At 36.4% G+C, this 20,062-nt stretch overlaps 1 protein-coding gene across 4 annotated transcripts in view; it reads left to right on the top strand.

Annotated features, from left to right (window-relative positions):
- The window catches only part of LOC117181675 (reversion-inducing cysteine-rich protein with Kazal motifs), a 201,980-nt gene that overhangs the window by 130,165 nt on the left and 51,753 nt on the right, over positions 1-20,062 (top strand). For all 4 annotated transcript variants that reach the window (XR_004468154.1, XR_004468153.1, XM_033374585.1 and 1 more), the window contains exon 4: positions 6,601-7,972. Coding sequence is in view for 2 of the 4 variants with exons in the window: in XM_033374585.1 (XP_033230476.1) it covers positions 6,601-7,972 (1,372 nt within the window). In the remaining 2 variants the exon portion in view is untranslated. The remainder of the gene's footprint in view (positions 1-6,600; positions 7,973-20,062) is intronic.

The following is a 20,062-nucleotide window of genomic DNA, read 5'->3' as shown; positions in this document are numbered from 1 at the left end:
CAATACGCCAATTAGCACAAATGGTAAGTTCCGGCAGTGCCTACAAGTGTGCCTACTGGCCGCTAAATGGCAATACCGGTTTCATATGTATACACCTGGTACTAATTTTACCTTTTTTTAAAATAAATTTATGATTCAATTTATTTTATCATTTGAAATTAATTCATATTATTTATAAATGATCCGTGAAGGATCTGGTGTACGCTATTTATTTTTCGTCCTATCGATGATTAAGATAATTATAAATTTGATTACTGTTAAAATTAGTGCCTAAGTATAATGGACTCTTTTTTTATAAGCAGGGTCGGTTATAATACTTTGATTTCTTAGCTTATACTAGGAATGTGTGTTTTTCATATTGACCTTCCATCTTTTCACTGATATTATATTTGTTCCGAATTTTCGTATCACTGTATAAATTCTGGCTGTACGTGCTGATTTCCCGGCCCCCACTCATAAAAACTTTGCAGAGTGGTAAACGGGTGCTTAAGTCAACGCTTGTCCTCGCACTCGGCGCGAGATCTTAATACTCAAAGACGTGTATCCGTAGTGAAGTGAAATTAAAGTTAATCATGTTTTATTTTTAAATCTGTGGCTTCTTGTATTTACCTAACTACTTGCGCGATCATCATTATGTTCGACTCTGATCCGAAACTCTAATCCAGACTCTAACCGGAATGAAGATGCTAAAAAACGATCTATCAAGTTTTTACAAAAGCGTTACGGGAATTCAATATAAAACTACTAAACTTTCGCTTGATAAAAGTATCTAAATTCAAATTCGTAAAAGGTATTAACGTGAACCGTCAAATCCAATGCCTGTCGGTGTGTGCTAGTTTGTTTTGATAAGCCATACACAGACTGTAAGCAGTTCATCGAGACACTTGTTATAAACACTGTCTTTTGTGTTACACATGCTCGCAATTGCCAAATATGAAACGGATGGTTCACACGTGAGTGATGAATACTTGCAATCAAGTGACATCTAAAATTGTGCAACAAATTTCTAATCTCATTCTCATTTCTTCATCACCGGCAAGTGGAAGGAAGGAAGTAATAGACAGTCTCGTTTCTTCGCGTCTACATATGGCAAGAATAAAATCATCGCCTCTCTCGCTGCTTTGCATCCAAAAATAAACGGAAGGAATTCATCCTTAAGTTCGACTACCCGCATTCTATATTACAGCAGTGTCTGTAAAATTACGCTGGCTTTGTTTATCTTTTTAAAAGAACTTCAGGAAGTTGTCAACATTCTTCGATAGCAATATCTGTGAATTCGTTCCAATTTTTATTATTCATTGTCGATTTTCTTGTATGCCTTATAATTGTTTGAATTTCATATCGATATGCCAGTGAATTATTTCACGGCTCGTATTCTAATTCTACTAGCGTGAAGAACATTCGATTTTGTGCTCTTTTTATTTATCAAACATGAAGTATGTGTCATTCTATTCTTGAATTTTTATTAAAAATTATTTATTCTATTGCTACGCTTATCAATGTTTGGTTATAAAATACAAGTTTGCATATTCAAGCCTGTATACTCTCTCTGACTTTAACATTATTGGTTCTTCTTCTTTGTGTTATTCTTTTCAAAGCATTCAGTTCTTACTATTAAAAATGACTACAGAGAAAATTGATGAACTGATCGACCAACAAATCAAATTAAGCGGCTTCATTTGATGGGCTTACGTAAATATTGAAAAATTAGGTGCTGCTAATCTTACACGTAAAGCATGCAAGGCTCACATGCAGAATTAAGATAAAAAATGGCATCAATTTTAGGAGAAGCATAAAAAGGTAGTGAAGAGAAGGAACTCTATTTAGTTGAGTTGAGTACATTTTTAGAGAAAATGGAGGCCTATGATCGAGGACCAGCTTTTAGGGATGATCAACTACACCCTGGTCAACAGGCGAATCGCGGCCATTCTTCTGATATTCCGAAGACTAAACTTCTCAAATTTTCCGGAAATTATTTGGATTGGCCGAATTACCGTCATTTATTTAATGCAATTGTCGTGGCAAACCCGAAAACCACAAATGTTGCAAGATTGAATTATTTAAAAACCAGCCTATCTGGAGAATCTACTCATCTCCTTAGCAGCATTCCTGCTACTGCTGAGAACTTCACTCGAGTATAGGATTTACTAACAGAAACATATTAAAGCACTCGGTTGTTGGTAAGTTCTTAAATTCCAGCTTCATGTTCTCTACACCTTTATCTACGGGATCTGCCTCCGAGTTAAAGAAGCTTCTACTTGGAACGGCATAAGCCACCAGTGCCTCGACTGTACTCAAACACCCCGTTGATACATTGGATGATTAGTTGAACTACATTATTGTTTAACGACTTGATTAGCATTTCCGTCTGGACTGAAAAACCTCTATCGGAGAAGTGAAATTTAGCTAGTCCACAAAGCACAATAATTTTATAATTTTCGAAGATTACTTTAAAATATAACAAATTGAATTCTTCCATGAAGGTATATCATTCTTTAAAAAAGCCTGACAGAAAACCTTCACGTAACTTTGGTTGCACTCTCTGTCAGAAGAATCATTACATGCCATTTTGCGATAGATTTAAGGCTAAATCTCTTGCTCAGCGTCAGGAATTTGGCTCTGTGAGGGTCATATGTGATAACTGTTTTGGTTATAGATTGTTGGAGATTGTTGCTCTAATAAAGTATGTCGTACCTCTCATGGTCGCCATCATACCTTCTATCATGACCCATCAACATCACCAGGGACTGATTCCAAACTAGTAAATACTCATGTTACCTCTGGTGCCTTTTGTCCAATACTGCATGGAACAGCACTTGTAGTTGTTAAGAGCATGGATCGACTTCTGTGTACAGGCACGTTGTATAATAGGTCTAATTTTAGGGGAGTTTCATTTTAGAAATTATTACACAGCGTCTTCGATTACCTCGCCAGTTCGCATCTCTTCACATCTCCGGCGTTGGAGCTTCTAAGTCAGGAGTATCAAAAGGTATAATCAATCTTCTCATCTTATCGCGATTGTCTTCTCGCTTCACTCTAGATACAGAGGCTCTGGTTATACATCGACACAGCGTTACATCGAGTCGCCCCTCTACTATGGTTCGAATTAAATGGGCTTGATCTTGCTGATCCAAAACCTAGTGCAAACTCAGCTATCGACCTCCTACTTAGAGCTGAAATCTATTCTCTCATCATATGGCCTGGCTTATTGTATCGGCCAGACAACAGAGTGGTTGCACAGGACTCATCGATGGTTTGGATTCTTACTGAACGATCTACTGGCTCAACGAGTAAAGTGACAATCAATAAGGATCAAGGTCAAACAGTTCAATCCAAACCTGTTATCATCATCTAATGTGCAATCTAGGACGCCTAATCTATTCAATTTCAACGTTACTGGAAACAAGAGGAGGTAGGTCTACCTGCATTTGCATTACTGACTGATCAGTTTTGTAGGTCAGTTTTGTAAACAACAATATGACACAATACATCTTTCTGACTCTGATGGACGCTACATTTTTTCCTGCCCTCAAAGGATCTATCAGCGAACTAGGAGACTCCAGAACTTAAGCCGAATTACTCTTTTTTAAGTTAGGACATCGACTACTCAAGAATCCGAATCTTCGTGCTGCCTATGCTTTGTTCGTTTCTGATGGGGTATTCAAGCAAAGAAGCACTACCACAATAATCAGAGTAGTTTTTAATAGCTCTCATAGAACTTCACTGACTCATATTTAAATGACTACAAACACACTGGACCTAAATTGCTCTTTCTCCCTCTCTAACGGTCTCTCCCCCTCTCTCTCCTTCTGGCTCTGTATATATCTGTTTTTAATTGCAAGTATTATGTTTAATCAGACATTGTGGTTTTCCTATAAAAAATTTGACTCCGAAACAATTTGATTCCCTAGAAGTATAAAAACAGTAGTAGTTTCCTACAAACCTAGCTACCCCTGCAGCACCTTGTACCAAAAGGAGAGTCTTGTCCGACATACCGCAAATCTTTTAACCATCTCAGATTTATATCACCCGTCATCATGGTATTTAAGATTCTTATGCGGAATCTCTGGCTTATCAAAATTGGGTAGAACGATCACTTTCCGAAGAAATTTTCTAACGTAACCCAGAAAACTCTCTCCTTCGAAGGTGTGAGGGTGCATCTTTAGACTGATAGCACCAATGTGACTGCACCGTTGAAATGTACTCCTTGCAGTTGGTATAAATTTGTTGCTTATCATGTATCATATATTTAGACCTACCTTCCAGATGCTTCTTGGAATCGTATACTTGGGATTGAGAATCCCGTGGACTGCGCTACTCGAGCCTTCTCTGCCAAACAGCTTAAGGTTCACTCCCTCTGATGGGTTGGTCAGGATTGGCTCTCAGAGACTGGTCTTCCTTGGTCCATCTTCAATAGAAATCTTGCAGTCGGTACTTATCTCAAACACGCGTATCTCTAGTGAAGCAAAATTAAAGTTAATGATGTTTGATTTTTAAATATGTTTTTTGTGTTCATCTAACCAATTGCGTAATCAAAATTATGTTTGACTCTAATCCGAAACAATATTTATCTCTTATAATATTGATTTAAAATGAATATTCTACATTATTTGCATGTTTTTATCGACTTAATTGAAGTTTTTTCTATAACTTATGTGGGTCCAAACAGTTCCCGAGACTCCTTCTTTTTTTACCTTGATTTCCATGAACTGCTTCACTACTAAATACAAAAAAGGTCGAGACCGAACGTACGAAATTGATGAACGATCATGAATCTGTACCTCAATACGGGTTGTGGAACTGTTAAAGAGAACTCTTCCAGCAGAAGTTGCTTACTGATATGCATAGACACCTTTGAGCGGAATGAATGTTCCAATATTCTAAGGTTTACTTGAATATTGGAACAATATATATTGGAAAAATTACACAGCGGAAAGAATCTATAAGTCGCCTAATTTGATGCCGAATCAATAATTGGGATCCCTTGTTCGCATTTGTGGCTGCTAAGGGAATGGATATCGTTACTCGCCCAGATAAGAACACCCAAATAGGGAAAAATTATGAAGCATAGAACAATTATGAAATTAAAGCATTCCCTTCCCTGGAGTCCGAAATATCGTCTCAGCCCTAGAAAATCGTTCTACTCACTCGATCGATAAGCCTAAGGTTTATCACAAAACTGCAATCACAGGCGTATCTACATCATGCAGCAGTGAAACAAATGGATTGAGCCTTAGTGTAGTTTAAAAATATGTTAGCCATTATGTGCCATCGGCGAGCCTACTGATTGATCCCGGCAGGATCCACGACGAAAATACCCAATATTTCACATTTTTGCTATTTCACCAATATTTCCTTTTTCAGCAAGAACACAACTTGTTACTAATGTTTTGGGCAACTTGAGTACGAAATAATAAAAATTATACACGTCCGCTGATGGCGCTACGTCAACGACAACGCAAATGAACGTCTTGTCAATGATGAACCATTTATTCAAACTGAAAATAAACGTGGCACATAATGACGGTTGTAAAATTTATTAGTCTAAATATATGTTTTTATGAAAAAGTCATATCTGACTGCTAAAAAATCTGAAAAAGTAAGAACAGCAAAAACACTGTCCATATTTACCTGCTATAAATAAATAAAGCGAGAAAAAATGCAATTGCCTGTCAGGCCGTTTAGTTAGAAGGAATGTTAGGAAATGTCAAAAATGCAGTCCTAACATCTTGTAATTTTTCAAAACAATATCAGTTTCTTATAAGTTAATACTTACTTTTTTCAAATTGACGAAATCCCTTTTAAGATTCATTTCACGTTCTCGTTATCGTATTCTGAAATAGATTTGACAACCATCAATACGTTTCAAATTTATTTCGCGTTTGAGTGTGTGTCTCCCATAATGGACAAGACGCTTGATTGTGTTATCTTTGACGTGGCTCCTTCGATGGACGTGTATCGGTACTTCGTAGCAAAGTCGCCTAAAAACTTAGATACAAGTGAGGTAATAACTAGGTAAGTATTAAGTGACCAGATCTTTCTAATATGACATTATTGTGCAAGAATATGATAGCCCTGCACAGTTTTCCAGTGCGGGAATATTCTAGGACGCGAAACTGTGGGGAAATACCATTATTACTTTTATTCAGAACTTTTATTCGGGTGAACCCGATTATACATCATATCAACGGGCTGAGTCAAATAACTGATGAGATTGGGATGTAATAAGTCAATCCAATACGATGTTTGAAACTTCCTGCGATGATGCTATAGGTGTACAATTACGAGCGGCCGCTAGCGTTGGAGATGACAATATTCACCTGTGGCCACTAGAATAGTAGGAAAATAAAAATAAGGCCTAATTACAAGTTTTCTTTCCCTGTGTAAATATTATGATAACCATAGAATTATTGTATATATTTTGAGTTACCACAATCATTATAATATGGATGAGTCGAATTTTTCTATCAATTCATTGCTCATAGGAAAATATTATGTGGCCTAAGAATAACTGTTTTCCATATATAGTATGTAATTTTTTAAAACTTTTATATACTTAAAGTAAATGTTGTTATAGAGAACAAATTTTTTCACCTTTAGGTCCTGCTCCATTACAGCGGATGAAGCAGCTAGCCGGGAGTTTGACTATTGGAGTGGAGGTGGGATTCTTTATGGATTGGGAGTTTCACTTAGAGCAGCTTCATCATGTCCTATTAAAATACTACGCATTCTTGCTTGCATCTTGCATTTGCAACCTTGCAACTCACAGACTCATGAAACTCGAATTTGCTACAACGACTGCATGGAAATCGTGTCTACTTGCGTAGATTGGTCATCAGTAACCAAAAATAACTCATCAAAATCGTTGTGTTCTAAATTTTCATCATCGTCAACAAGTCCCTGTATATCTATAAAGAGTTTTTTAAAAGATTCGTATGCATCGAAAGCTGAAGTATTATCTGGCGAAAATGTGGGGTCATCGTGCAATAATAATCCTTGTCAGAACGATCAAATATGCCTTTCTTTTTCAAATACTTTGTCAGATTATCGATGCCAACCTGCTTGTAAGCTTGGTATAATGTCTAAACAGCTGGTTGCGATCGGATCATGGATTCAAATTCCTCGACTTGAAAAACAAGGTTGTTATCAAATTTGTCAATGTACTCTAAACGGCTTCGAAAGATGTAAGATCCTGAATTGCTTCTCATTCAAATCATGTTGGGTGCAGGATCGTTTTATCTCTCACAATACAGAATTCTATCTAGAGTGTAATAAATGTCGCTGCTTCATGGGTGAAATCACATGCTTTCGAAAGAATTGTATAGAAAATCGTACACCTACGTTACCATGTGATTGTCCTGCGCACTATGTCCCCGTTTGCAGTAGATTGGGAGTTACATATGCATCATCATGTCTGGCAAAATGTGCTGGATTTACAGGTGATGACATAGAATTTGGCAGCTGTTTATCTAAAGATCCATGTACTCCAAGTCCCTGTAACGAATTTGAGAAATGCATTGCCAAATTTCGGGTATGCTTGTCTACCATATACAGACCATGTCACCAATATGAGTGCGTTCCTTTGAACTGTAGTTCTACGAAAGAAAGTTGGGAACCTGTTTGTGACAAAAACAACCATGAACATGATTCTCTTTGCAGTTTAATCAAGGCGGAAAAAAAATTAGGATACAGAGGACCCTGCATGAAAGAATGTAATATTCATGAACCAGTTTGCAGCACCAACGGTGAAAGCTACCCAAATGAATGTGCAGCTTTAGCTGATAGGACTATTGTTGACTATTTTGGACCTTGCGTCGCAGTTGGGTTGACGAACGATATAGCAAAACTGCGTTGCATTAGCACAGTTACATGTCCTGAACTGGATATCCCTTACTGTACTGGGGTAACACCACCAGGAGCTTGTTGTCCAGTTTGTGGAGGAGCATCAAGATTATATTATTCAAGAAAACAGGTAATATTAACAATCAAACTTCATTTTACAAAACCTTAGGACTATTATAAACTTTTCAAACCGCTGATCTGAGAACTCAGGATGAGTATTCGTACAATATATTATGCTTGATATCTCGGATACAATATTAAATTCAAAGTGCATTCAGGGACATTACTAGGAATTGTAAAGTCAAAATTGAAATTCTGCCATTCTTACTTCAAGTCTACACTTATTCATGACAAAAATATGGAATGATCTTTTATAATGACTATTATACAATAAAAATGGTTTTTGTCTATTCAGATTTAAAGACAAGTAAAATTTTCAAATATCATCTTCAATTCTTTAATCAAGTTTAAAATTCGCGCTAGGATTATTCTTTATCGACTTCTAAAGTAACGCTATCTCTAGTTCTCAAAGAAATGTCCTTTTCTAGCAGATCTAGCTTTTAACCAACAATTCAAGGACTCCGCGTCACTAGAATTGACTGTGATTACCGGCTGTGTAACTTGAGTACCGTTCCCTGGATTAAACAGACATTTTCTTTATTCAGTATGTTATGCTTTCCGCTTATAATCACATAACATTATTTTCTACCATTCTCATTTCAACTGTAGATTTAAGTTATTTTACTCGAAACCACGATGTTATGAGCTTATAACGATCCACAAATGACCACTGAATTTCGCAAGTGTAATATGTAGTTTTACGGTTGAAACATATATAATTCTAAGAAAAAGTGTGTCTTGAGGACGCGAAGAGAGCCAAGGAAACGCTCTGCACCTGTCGCTGGAAATTTCTTGACCTATAATTTGCTCACGATATACCAAGCTGGAAAGGACATTACCTTGGCGTTCCAAAATTTAACTCCCTCTAGATCAATTAAGCCCTGATGATCTGAGAAAAGCAAAAGTTTGCTCCGTGGACAATGGACTGTTTTTCAAACTCTGCTTTCTGTACTTCGACTTTTAGAGATGAAGCATCTAGATAGAGTAATGCCAAAGCCAACGCCAATCTCTCCTGTGTACTTCTCGACAATGCTTGAAGCACTCTGAAGTTTGCTTTTAACTGAAGCGTAGATTTTCAGGTTTTCAATATAAAATATATGAGTGACCTTATGTTCGTGATGAATAATGTCACCACAGAGGTATCCAGAATAATTTTGAAGCGTGGGCGATAGAGGCAGAATTGTGATGCACAAAAGCTGTAGGCTCATGTTATCGCCCTAAAACACGCTACTTTAGAAGGTGACGTTGTGCGTTGTAACACGACAATTTCCAGATAAGATAGGAAATCTGATTTTCCAAAGGGGATTTAATCTCTCGATCCATCTCATTATATGTGGATGCACCTTCAAGCTTTCTAACAGATAGATGATAAGTCTATAAGCAGTTGAATAGAAAGCTTTCCGGTATTCAATCCAGGCAATTAAGAGCACGCGTTGATAGGCTTCTGCGTCTGCGCACACGCTACTGTCAATTAGCTGATTTTCTCGGCAGCCTGATACACATTTTTCGAGCCACGTTGTTCGTCCATCTCTTTCCACATTGACTCAATGCTTCGAACGGTCCGTATGTTAAGGACATCCGTAAAAAGCCTTTACAGTTTGTTCAAACAAGTAATTGGCCTGTAATTCTCTGGGTTCAAAAAGTTGCCTTTTCTCGGTAGGAATATAATGCGTCCTGATACCAGCCGTTCTTCATACCCCTAAGTGTTTTTGCAATTTTTCGGCAGTGATTTATAGACATTTTGTGTCAGATGTTATAAGGTTGTCGAAAAACTCCTTAAAGCAGATAAAAATATCAGTTTCTTATTTTGACTTCAGTGTTTTTGGGAAATTTGTATACCTTCCTCTAAAAAGTTTTTACCTCGTTGGGCTTACGGGGATGTTTGATAAAAACAGGATGATCACTGAAGAGGCATTATGGGTTAGCGAGAAACTGTTGATTCTCTCGGATCCATCTCTCCTTATTCTGTATTCTTCTCTTTTCATCAGATAAGACCCGAATTTTGTCAACAATAGGTTGCTTGATTGTCAGCGATTAGAATGTGTTATTGAAGGTCCTTAGTTAATGGGCGAACTTTAGAACCATTTCCGTGAAAGTCTACAAGATGTTATGTAGTCTATCACACTCTGGCTCGGACCGTGCAGACGGCCCTACATCATAATACAGTGCCTTCGGTCATGGTTTTACTTTTCGTCCTGCAAACATTCATCTCCTCGTAAAGACCTGTCTAACCCTATAAATGATGTGCGCCCTTCATTAATATGATATAATATATTATAATAAAAACTGTTACCTCCTTCTAAAAAAGATATATGAAATCGCATCCTAGTTACGACCTGGGATTCTCAATTGGGCTCTGCTCAAACAAATATTTTTGCTATCTTTCCTCCTGACGTGGTTTTCGTAAAATAAAGTAGATTCACTCATGAAAATAATTCATTGTAAGGTCAATTCTATTTCTGCATAGTAGGGGAAGCATGTATGTGCTGTCCCCACTCGGATCTGGTCGAGATTTTTACAATAAGTTAACAATAACAATGTCCAATTTTTATAACTTTCTATATTGTGGAACATAATTCAAAACAATCTAAAAGGTTGAGCTTAAGGCAAAGTTAACTTTGCTTATACCATCGCTATTATTCAACCATTTCAATTGTACTTTGCATCAAATAAGTCTGTTTTATTACAGAGATAGTTTAATTTTCTACAATCTTGGAAAGATATTAAAGGGCATAAATAACACAGACCGACAAAAATTAAAGCCAGAGACCAGACATAACATTTCCGAAAGATTTTGATGCGCTGAATCCGAAGCCGAGCTCAACATTGCTCTTGTACGTCAGATTTTTAAGACATCCTAACCTAAAAGTGCAAAAAACGCGTTTTTCATCTATTTTTGAGGTTATGTAACCGAACAAGAAAAATGTCTACCGCAGAAGCTAATATGGAATTTGAAAGTACTAATCTTCCCCTTTCAAAGCTACTTAAATTTATTAGGATATCTTTAATTTTCACCAAAATATTGTAATTTGAAATTTTTTATTTTAGCGTTTTAACCCTTTAACACTGAGGTATTTAGATTTATACAACGCATTCTATATTGCTAACTGTACGACATTTTTCCTTTAAGATATTATCTCAGTGGTTTTCGAGGGTGTCCTTTCTATTTCCGGTGTCAGTTTGTTGTTATAACCCCTAGAAGATCCAATATGGCGGCCACAATTTAGGGCTTTAAAAAAGAACAAAGGATCCCGCACAAAATACCAACAAAAAAGCGTTCAGTCGTTTGGAACCAAACTTCGCACATTGATAAAACGAAAGAAGACGGACTGCGCGAAATGCTACTGCGCACTCTGTGTGCATTCTAATGTTCACATTCGCTGTATATGCGCGCCGTTCTATGGCACAGACAGTCCTCGATCCCTAGCTAACTCACTGAGCTGGCGACGCATTTATGACGTGTTATGCGTAGGTGATGAAATTCGTTTTTTGCCACATATCTTTCTATGTTAGAGATCACGTTTGAGTGGCGGGCTAACGGTTGAATGCGTAGGTGATAAAATTTTTTTTGTGTTTGAAATCTGTCTAGCGGTTACATTTCGTGTCGATCGTGATTTTTGTATATAGCGAGTTTTAGAATTTCCACGTTATTGTTCATTATGAGAAAAAGAATGAGTTGAAGAACTCCTTGCGCTAAGAAAGTTAATATGTTTGGTCACGTTTGTGAAAAGAATGAAACGGAGAAATACCGTCGATCAATTAATGATTCGATAAAAACGTCATACTTCAACTGTTATGGGACTTCAATGAAAAATTTGGATAAACCGTGGGTACCAACCTCAATTTGTCATTCTTGTAGATTAAATTTATTCAAATTAGGAAGATGAAAGTACCAAGATGCATACTGTTATTCAAGCACCTGTTTGGCGTGAGCCCAAAAATCATGATACTGATTGTTACTATTGCTTATGCAAAACAGGAGGTTTTTCTAAAAATTACTTGAAAACCATCGTTTACCCTAATGTAAAATGTGTTACACAGCCAAGATTGGTATTAGAAATCACTCTGAAAACAAAAGTGACCGATCAACTCACGAATCAATGAATACTGATGATCCTAATGCAACTGGACATTCTTCTTGGGAAAAATCAGATGATGAAAGTCCTAACTTTTTTGACCAAGACGATTCAAAGTCTTGTCTTGACTGCCTGGACGATAAAAAGTCTTGCCTTTATTGGCTGGGAAATCCAAAGGCTTGCCATAATTGGCTGGGCAATCTAAAGACTTGCCTTAATTGGCTGGAAAATATTAAGTACTTTCTTGCTTACCTGGACAATCCCAAGTCCAGCCTTAAGTGGCTGAAAAATATTGAGTCTTGCCTTAGTAAGCTGGAAAATCCTAAGTAAATTTACAATATTAAATCAATCATAATAGTAAAGTTTGTGTTTTTTTAAGTCATAACTGTTTTCCATATTCGCTCTTCTAGGAGTTATAACAAAAAACTGAGCCAATCGAAAAGGAACCCCCGAAAACCCCTCACATAACATTTTCAAGGGACAATGGCATACCATCTCGGCGCTAATGGGTTAATACGCTAAATTGAACATTTTCTTCTCAAGGTTAGCCCACTTGTAGTGTGGAATTCAAATATTTCACGAAATGTAAACGACTAAATTCGCTGCTCCCAGGGTTAGGTGGGTTAGCCTGCTTATGATTTGGTAGGGGTGATTTCTGGGTTTAGGTGGATAAGCAGGTAGGCGTCTTAACCCACCTGTGGCATGGAATTTCATTATTCCAAGAAAAATATGCGACTAGACTTATTGTTCCCAGAGTCAGGTGGATTAGCATGTTTGTGGCTTGTTAGGGGTGGTTTCTACCCCTAGGAAACGGCTTCCGTAGAAATAAAAAGACACGTTTTCCATATTTTTTATTGTTTTATCAATGTCCAAACGACTGTACGCTTTTTTTGTTGGTATTTTGTGCGGGATCCTTTGTTCTTTTTTAAAGCCCTAAATTATGGCCGCCATATTGGATCTTTTAGGGGTTATAACAGAAAGCTAACACCGGCAATAGAAAGGGCACCTTTTAAAACCCCTAAGGTAATATTTTAAAGAAAAAATATCGTACTATCAGCAATATAGAATGCGTTGTATAAATCTAAAAACCTCAGTGTTAAAGGGTTAAAACGCTAAAATAAAAAATTTCAAATTACAATATTTTGGTGAAAAATAAAGATATCCTAATAAATCCAAGTAGGTGTAAAAGAGGAAGATTATTACTTTCAAATTCCATATTAGCTTTGTGATAGGCATTTTTCTTTTACAGTTACATAACCTCAAAAACAGCTAAACAACGCGTTCTTTGCACTTTAGGTTAGGATATCTTGAGAACCTGAATGACAGGAGCAATTTTGAGTTCGAATAACCTGACCTAACCTCACAAAGCACAATTAAACTGATTGTGTGTGATTTTTCCAGTAAATAAAACGCATGAAATACAAAAAATGCATGAAAGTACAGCATGTTAGGAATAATTGAATTATCAAATAATTATTTTATACATGTGATTACTACTTATAGAATATGATGCACAATAAGGTGGGACACGAAATGAGAAAAAATGGATCAATTCTACATCTCATTAACTTTACATAATCAATGACTGTTAACTTAAATTATACAGTTCTCTTCAAATATTTACTCTGCAATGTTTTTGATACATGAACATTTACACAATTTAAATAATGCTATTAAAGAAACAGTGACAGAACTGAACATGACTGTAAAATAAAAAATAAACAGAATTACTGATACTATTTGGCTCCCATTTCACAAAGCAACTGTACAGTTTTCGTAGAAAATGACGAGCTTGAAGTTGGCATTCCAATACATTATATTATTCTTTAATATATTGCAATTTAATTCAACTATCTTCATTAATAATTACAGCTAAGTATGACACAGCCTGTCATAGCTGAGATGTTCCAGGATATAGAATTTTCAAGTTTTTCTCAATCACTCCTGGAAAAGTCGAATATGTCTTCTGATGATATACTTTGAAAGATACTTGTCTTTCATCTTTTCGAACCAATATTTTCCTTTTGCCATAATAGCCAAAGTGTTATTAATATCTTTTCCGAGTTTCATTTTTTCTGTGATCTCGCTAAAAAATTCTACATCAGACTGTAAAATTTTTCCAAACTGATTATTTAAGAATGAAGCAATTCGGAAGTGGGTCTTAACATTCGGAAGCAATTTCTTATCCAATTTGTGGTCTAAAAATTGTTAGTTTTGCTTCAGTATTCAGTGGATAGCTTTAACTGCCCAATGAATGTTTTTTAAATAACGGGATTTGTTGGATTCTTTTGTTGGCAATTGCTTACGTTGTCCTTTTAAAGCTGGCATTAATGAGTTGACTTTCTTGAGCTTTTAATTACCTATCACATTTTTGAAACGGCGATCGAGAACCACATAATCGTTTTCTTCTAACAACTTGCACACACGTTTTGATCATGTAAAGGAGTTCTTAAGATCTCTGCATCATTTAGAATAACAGAATATTGTCCTAACATGTCAACCCTGTACCCTTCACTTGTGCAAATTGTAAAAGGCTGTGGATCATTTTTCTGACCTTTGAAGACTTTGTTTGAAACTCGTTTGAGATTTTTTGATGGTATGTATAAGTTCTATCACAGATTAAAAATAAATGCTCATGAGTCTCAAACGAAGTTCTAGCAAAATCAGTTATGTGATTTTTAATAAAATCATCTCTGATGGAAGCTTTTTCCCTAAAACGATGATGCAACACAACCTCTTCAAATGATGTGATTACTACTGCTGTATTTTCGCAAAAATGATGTTCATATTCAAGTTGAAGAATGAAAGCCAACATTGTATTCAAATTACCTGAGCGAAAACTTAAAAGGAACTAGACGATCTCGTCAGGGACTAAAATCTCCCATTATATCATAAAGTGTCGAATCACATTCAATGTAGAGATTTTCCAATATTCACATCATATCTGAAGCAGCAAGACTTGACTAATTGGAGTGTTTTTTTACGCTGAGGTTTTCTTCATGGAATCGATTTTTGATTAGATGACTTTAGCAACAGCGATTACCTGCTGGTATGTGTATTCACATCGCAAATAAAGATTACAAACGTTGGTTCTCCTATTATAAATTACACTGGACAAGTCAGTAATCGTTGAGATTCGTCTTCACGAATTGGAACGAAATCGATTGTGGCTTTGACTATCTCGAATTGAGAAGAATTTGGCTAGTCTCAAACTGTTTTCATGCTTGCAAATTTAGGCAAATTGGAGCCTGACTTTAAATCTCCCGAATTAAAACGAACGAGCTGACATTGAAATTAATTCGAGCTGATACATTTAAATGAAATAGGCCCCCTAACAATTTTTCGCTGAATGCAGGCAACTAGCAGATTAAAAGATTAAATAACCTATATTTGTTGTAAATAAAAATTCATGGTGTGTTCTAGCGCAATGTTCTCAACTCGCTTCAATTAGTTTATTTTTACTGGGAGATTTAATTCAATTATTTACTTTCAAACTGTATCATAGAATCTTCGCATTACTAAGACATAAGCAAGCATAAACGTTCCTTGGCCCATGCCAATAAGTTGAAGTAAGATGGTATAACGGTTTGGTATACAATTTATTTGACATGCATGACATTTGCTTAAGAGTGGATAAAAATAAAATTTATACGGACTACGAGCATCCCATGATGTTTTAAAATGACATTTAGCAATACGTAAGAGGAGTGGTGTAGCAAGGGGGGGAGAGTATGGGGGTGCGACACCCCTCCAAACTTTCGAATGTTGGCAATTCCAGGATATTTCATTAATAAACTCAAGCAACGTACAAGGAATTTCGGTAATTTTAGATAAAATTGTACATTTTTAAAAATTTTTAGGCAACAAATGTTAAAGAATGAGAAGTGAATTTGGATTTTCATACCAATATATTTCCTCGCTTCAAAAATTTGGCATTTTATTGTAAATGTGTCACTCGGTATTTTTCAAGGTTTTATGATATTAAATCGACTGTTTTCTGGAATTAATAATTTTCAGAGACTCATTTAGTTACCCAATTATTTTGTGAAATCAATAATTTTTTAGACTCATTCAATTACCAAATTCTTGCTTCATTTTTAGATTTAAAATAAGCGTCTGAAGATTTTTTAATCTGAAATTTAATTAATCTATTTTAGTTAAAAATGTTTTTCTCGGTTCGCAAATATTTTTGAGTCAATAAAATAAAAAATTCGAACTCTAAGACTAAGCATTTTTCCATTTAAAGTAATGAAAAACAAACTGAAAACTGAGGCACTCAAATTCAGAATTTTTAACTCTTATAAATTATACAGTTCAAAGATTCAAATATAATTCCACAAATATAAATCCACGTTATCATTTTCAATGCTCTGAATTCAAGAACAAATGCATGATTACATATGGTTATGCAACACATGACCCTAACACTGATTGACTGAAAAGGAACTGAAGCGATTGTCCTGCAAAATTTTCGCCACTGACTGAAGATGACTGAAGCAGACGTCAAGATTAACCGCCGAGGTTACTGTCCGCTTTTTTTTAAACACTCTTGCGTTGTTGTGGAGTTGCTCCGCTGACCAGCAGCGTCACTCTCTCGCCCCCTTCGACTACCTTCTCCTCTATAACGGGAACTTTTCCTACGGGACTCCAGTGTATAATTCTATGGTTCGGTCGCAGAAAGTTGAGCCAAAGACAGAAACATTTATCAAAGTTGTATTTGTAAAGCGATGTCAGTGATACACGCTACTGGCATGAAAGATTATATCGATGGTTTCGGATTTTGAGTTTTCTCATTTTACAGCTACATCTACTTGAGTTCTTTTGCTTTTAAAAGTAACCAAGTGCTGAACTTGAGAATACCAAATACTTTTCATCCCAACTCATCGTTAAAGACGACCTTCGTTTAGCCTATTTGCTTCAAAACCAATTTTGATGAAGATTTGAGTGGAAGTTTATTCCTCTTTTCCAAGGATTCAATTTACGTTTATTACCCCCATTCAGAAATCTCGGGCCCATCTGCTAGCCAGACGGCACTCTTAATACGTTTCTCCGGGTCCCTGGGAAAAACCCAGACCTCGTCTACGTGACAAATCTCTCGTTTGCCAAAAGGCCCCAATTTCTGTTTTCTTTTCTCCCATAAAGATTTCTCTCGTCTCTGGCTTTACGCCTCGCCCCCGGCTTGCACGCACATCTATCTCTCTCATTCTTTTTTCTTCTTCTCACTGTACCACTACCTCTCCCTTCACTGCCCCTTTTCTGTACTTATCTCTCCTACACACCGCAGCCTTTGAAACAAAACGAATGTCTATATTTCGTATTTTTCTAATAAGCTGGCCAACTTATTGCGAGAAAGAAAGAAGTATGAGATTTTTCTACCAATAGTTTTTAGAAAAGAATTTAATACCATTTATCAAAAATGCCGTCAATTCGAATCCTTTCGTCATAATGCTCATCAATAAAGCACCGTTTCTTTTCTTGATTCTTAAACGAGCTCGGTCGAACGTTTATTAGCATATAGTTATTAGTTATTATTTTACTGTTTTAATATTTCTATTATAATAATATGTGAATAATGATTTCAAAAATGTATAACTGACAATAACAATAATAAATTAGTAAATCGGGTAATTAAATTATAATAATATGGTATGACGAATAACAACATTATAATACTAACATTATTTTATTATCTTTATTTTGTTTCTTTACTATTTCAATTAGTTATTAGGTGTTTTAGTTTCTACTTTTTAGTACTATATTGTAAGAGAAAGCGTTGCCCTATTCAATTTTATAATATCGGATTAGAATACTGTATCCTAATCATTGATGAGTTTAATCGGCGAACTCTAATTCCAATTATATTCTTGTAGTTTTGCATTTAATTTTCTTACGAAAATTAGCCATAAAGTTTATTCATATTAGTATTTAATTTGAAATAATAATTAAGTTGGAGTAGCGCGCGCTGCTCTCGAGCGCAAGAGACCTATCGGGTGGAAAGTGGGTAGCGATCCCACCCCAGTTTTTTTCCTTCCTTCTCGTAGTCCAAACTCACGGGATTAGTTGAGAGTCTGCCCGATTTCCGGGGCCCAATCTTCTTCTCTGGCTCTACTGCTACACGCGCAAGCTCGACGAGTCACTCTGTGTCTATCCACCGCATACCACGGTACTCGATAGTGTTCTATCCACCGAAAATCTCGCTTAATGTTTATGTGCTTAACTACCAGTATATTGTAATTTATGTCTGTGGGTGAATATACGATATATACACGGACAGTGTTCTTTTAATTTCTTCAAACTTACATTATCGTTAAGTCGCTATGGGACGGGAAAGACAAGGAAAGCACCAACGCCGCGCACATGCGAAACGACTAGAAGCTGCCCCTCGCGCTGGAGTTTTGAACTACAACCCAGCGCACCCTGGATATGAGACCATGCGTGACGAGTTTGTTGCTGCACCCAGGGAACCTTGTTTGGATCAGATGTCCGCTAGAAAATCGGAATACCTAGACATTCCGTTGGATTTCTCGCCACTCAGTTCGCCTCGGCAGGAAAGTCAGTCTCCTTCACTAGCCGACCTCTATCATCCTCGAGTCAACATCAACCCTCGTACCGCTCGCCGGTCTACTTCTCCAGTCGAGCCACCTGTTCTTTTGGGCCTCATCACCCCTGTTAGGGGTCGACGCCCACCTCTCCGTGTCATTCGACCTCGCCGCCAGCCATGGACTAAGCAGACCTTCCTCGAGATCCCAAAGTCACGTCGCACACCACCGCCTCCATCTTCACGGTCGCCTCGCGACCTCCTTCGATGATATCGCTCGAAATGGGTGCGGACCAGTACCGTTAAACGCTTAATCATCCGGGATCCGCGTTTCAACGATTTTCCTTGAACGCGCCCCGACCGTCCCATTCGTACCGTGGTCCGTATGCACGAAGAGCGAAACTTCATGATCTCACTCTACTTGGACTCACTTCCCGTCGACCCCGTCGACTTCACATCTCCAGGCTGTTGTCTTCCAACTCAGACGTTCTGATCTTTTCTGCCAAACCCCCCCCCCCCCCCCCCCTCTGTTAAATTGTCTTTAATTTCAAAACATTCCACTTCCAGGAGTAACATCAGTTTGATTTTCTTACCAAATTTGTTGTCTCCCAAATGACAGAAAATGTGTGACAAAACAGGAGAAATTACCCTCAACTTGCACTGCGTCGACTTTTTAATTCCTCCGCACGTTCAACAAATTTTACCAAAAATTAAAAAAAAATTGATAAATATTCTGTAACAAGTATTTAACAAATGGAAATCTTTTATACCTTAATTTATTGATTATTTTAATTAGTAGAGTTAAAAACATCCGCTCACTGCAGCTTTCAAAGTTTAAATTGTTTAAACTTCTAATTAAAAAATGAGAAAACCTCAATAAAATGTAAATCTTCGGCTTTTTTTGATTGATGTGATTGATCCTGAAAAATAATCAAATGTAACTAAGAGCAGAACTTCTTTTTTAACATATTTAGTCATTTCTTAAACAATTTTCTGTTTCCAAAATCATGAAAATATATAATTGTATTTTCCAATAATTTTCAATTGTTCCAACAATCATCATTTGTCTGAAAAATTGCGTTCTTCATTCAAATTGTGAAAAGTTATTATCTATCGACATAAATTATCAAAATTTGAAGTATACTGAGACTAGAACTTGTTGCTTAACATATTTGGTCATTTGTAAAAAAATTTTATTTGTTTAAACAGTTTTTTCTTTCTAAAATGATAAAATCGTATTATTTTATTATATATTATTATATTATTATATATACGAGTTTTCCAGTATTAAAACTCACTAAAATCGTAATTATTCCTATGGTTTTGATTCAGTCATTAATAATTTTTATTGGCAGTTCAAATTTTAAGATGCAACCGGTGAATCGAGAAGCTTCTTTTAAGCTAGATTTCAGCCTTAAATCTCTATTCACAGACGATATTTTTTTTACCATGAATCATCACAGTCGGAAAATTCCACTTATTCAGT

Source organism: Belonocnema kinseyi, chromosome 10 (genome assembly GCF_010883055.1).
Source record: "Belonocnema kinseyi isolate 2016_QV_RU_SX_M_011 chromosome 10, B_treatae_v1, whole genome shotgun sequence".
NCBI classification, from domain to species: domain Eukaryota; kingdom Metazoa; phylum Arthropoda; class Insecta; order Hymenoptera; family Cynipidae; genus Belonocnema; species Belonocnema kinseyi.
This window is presented reverse-complemented; position numbering and strand designations above follow the sequence as displayed.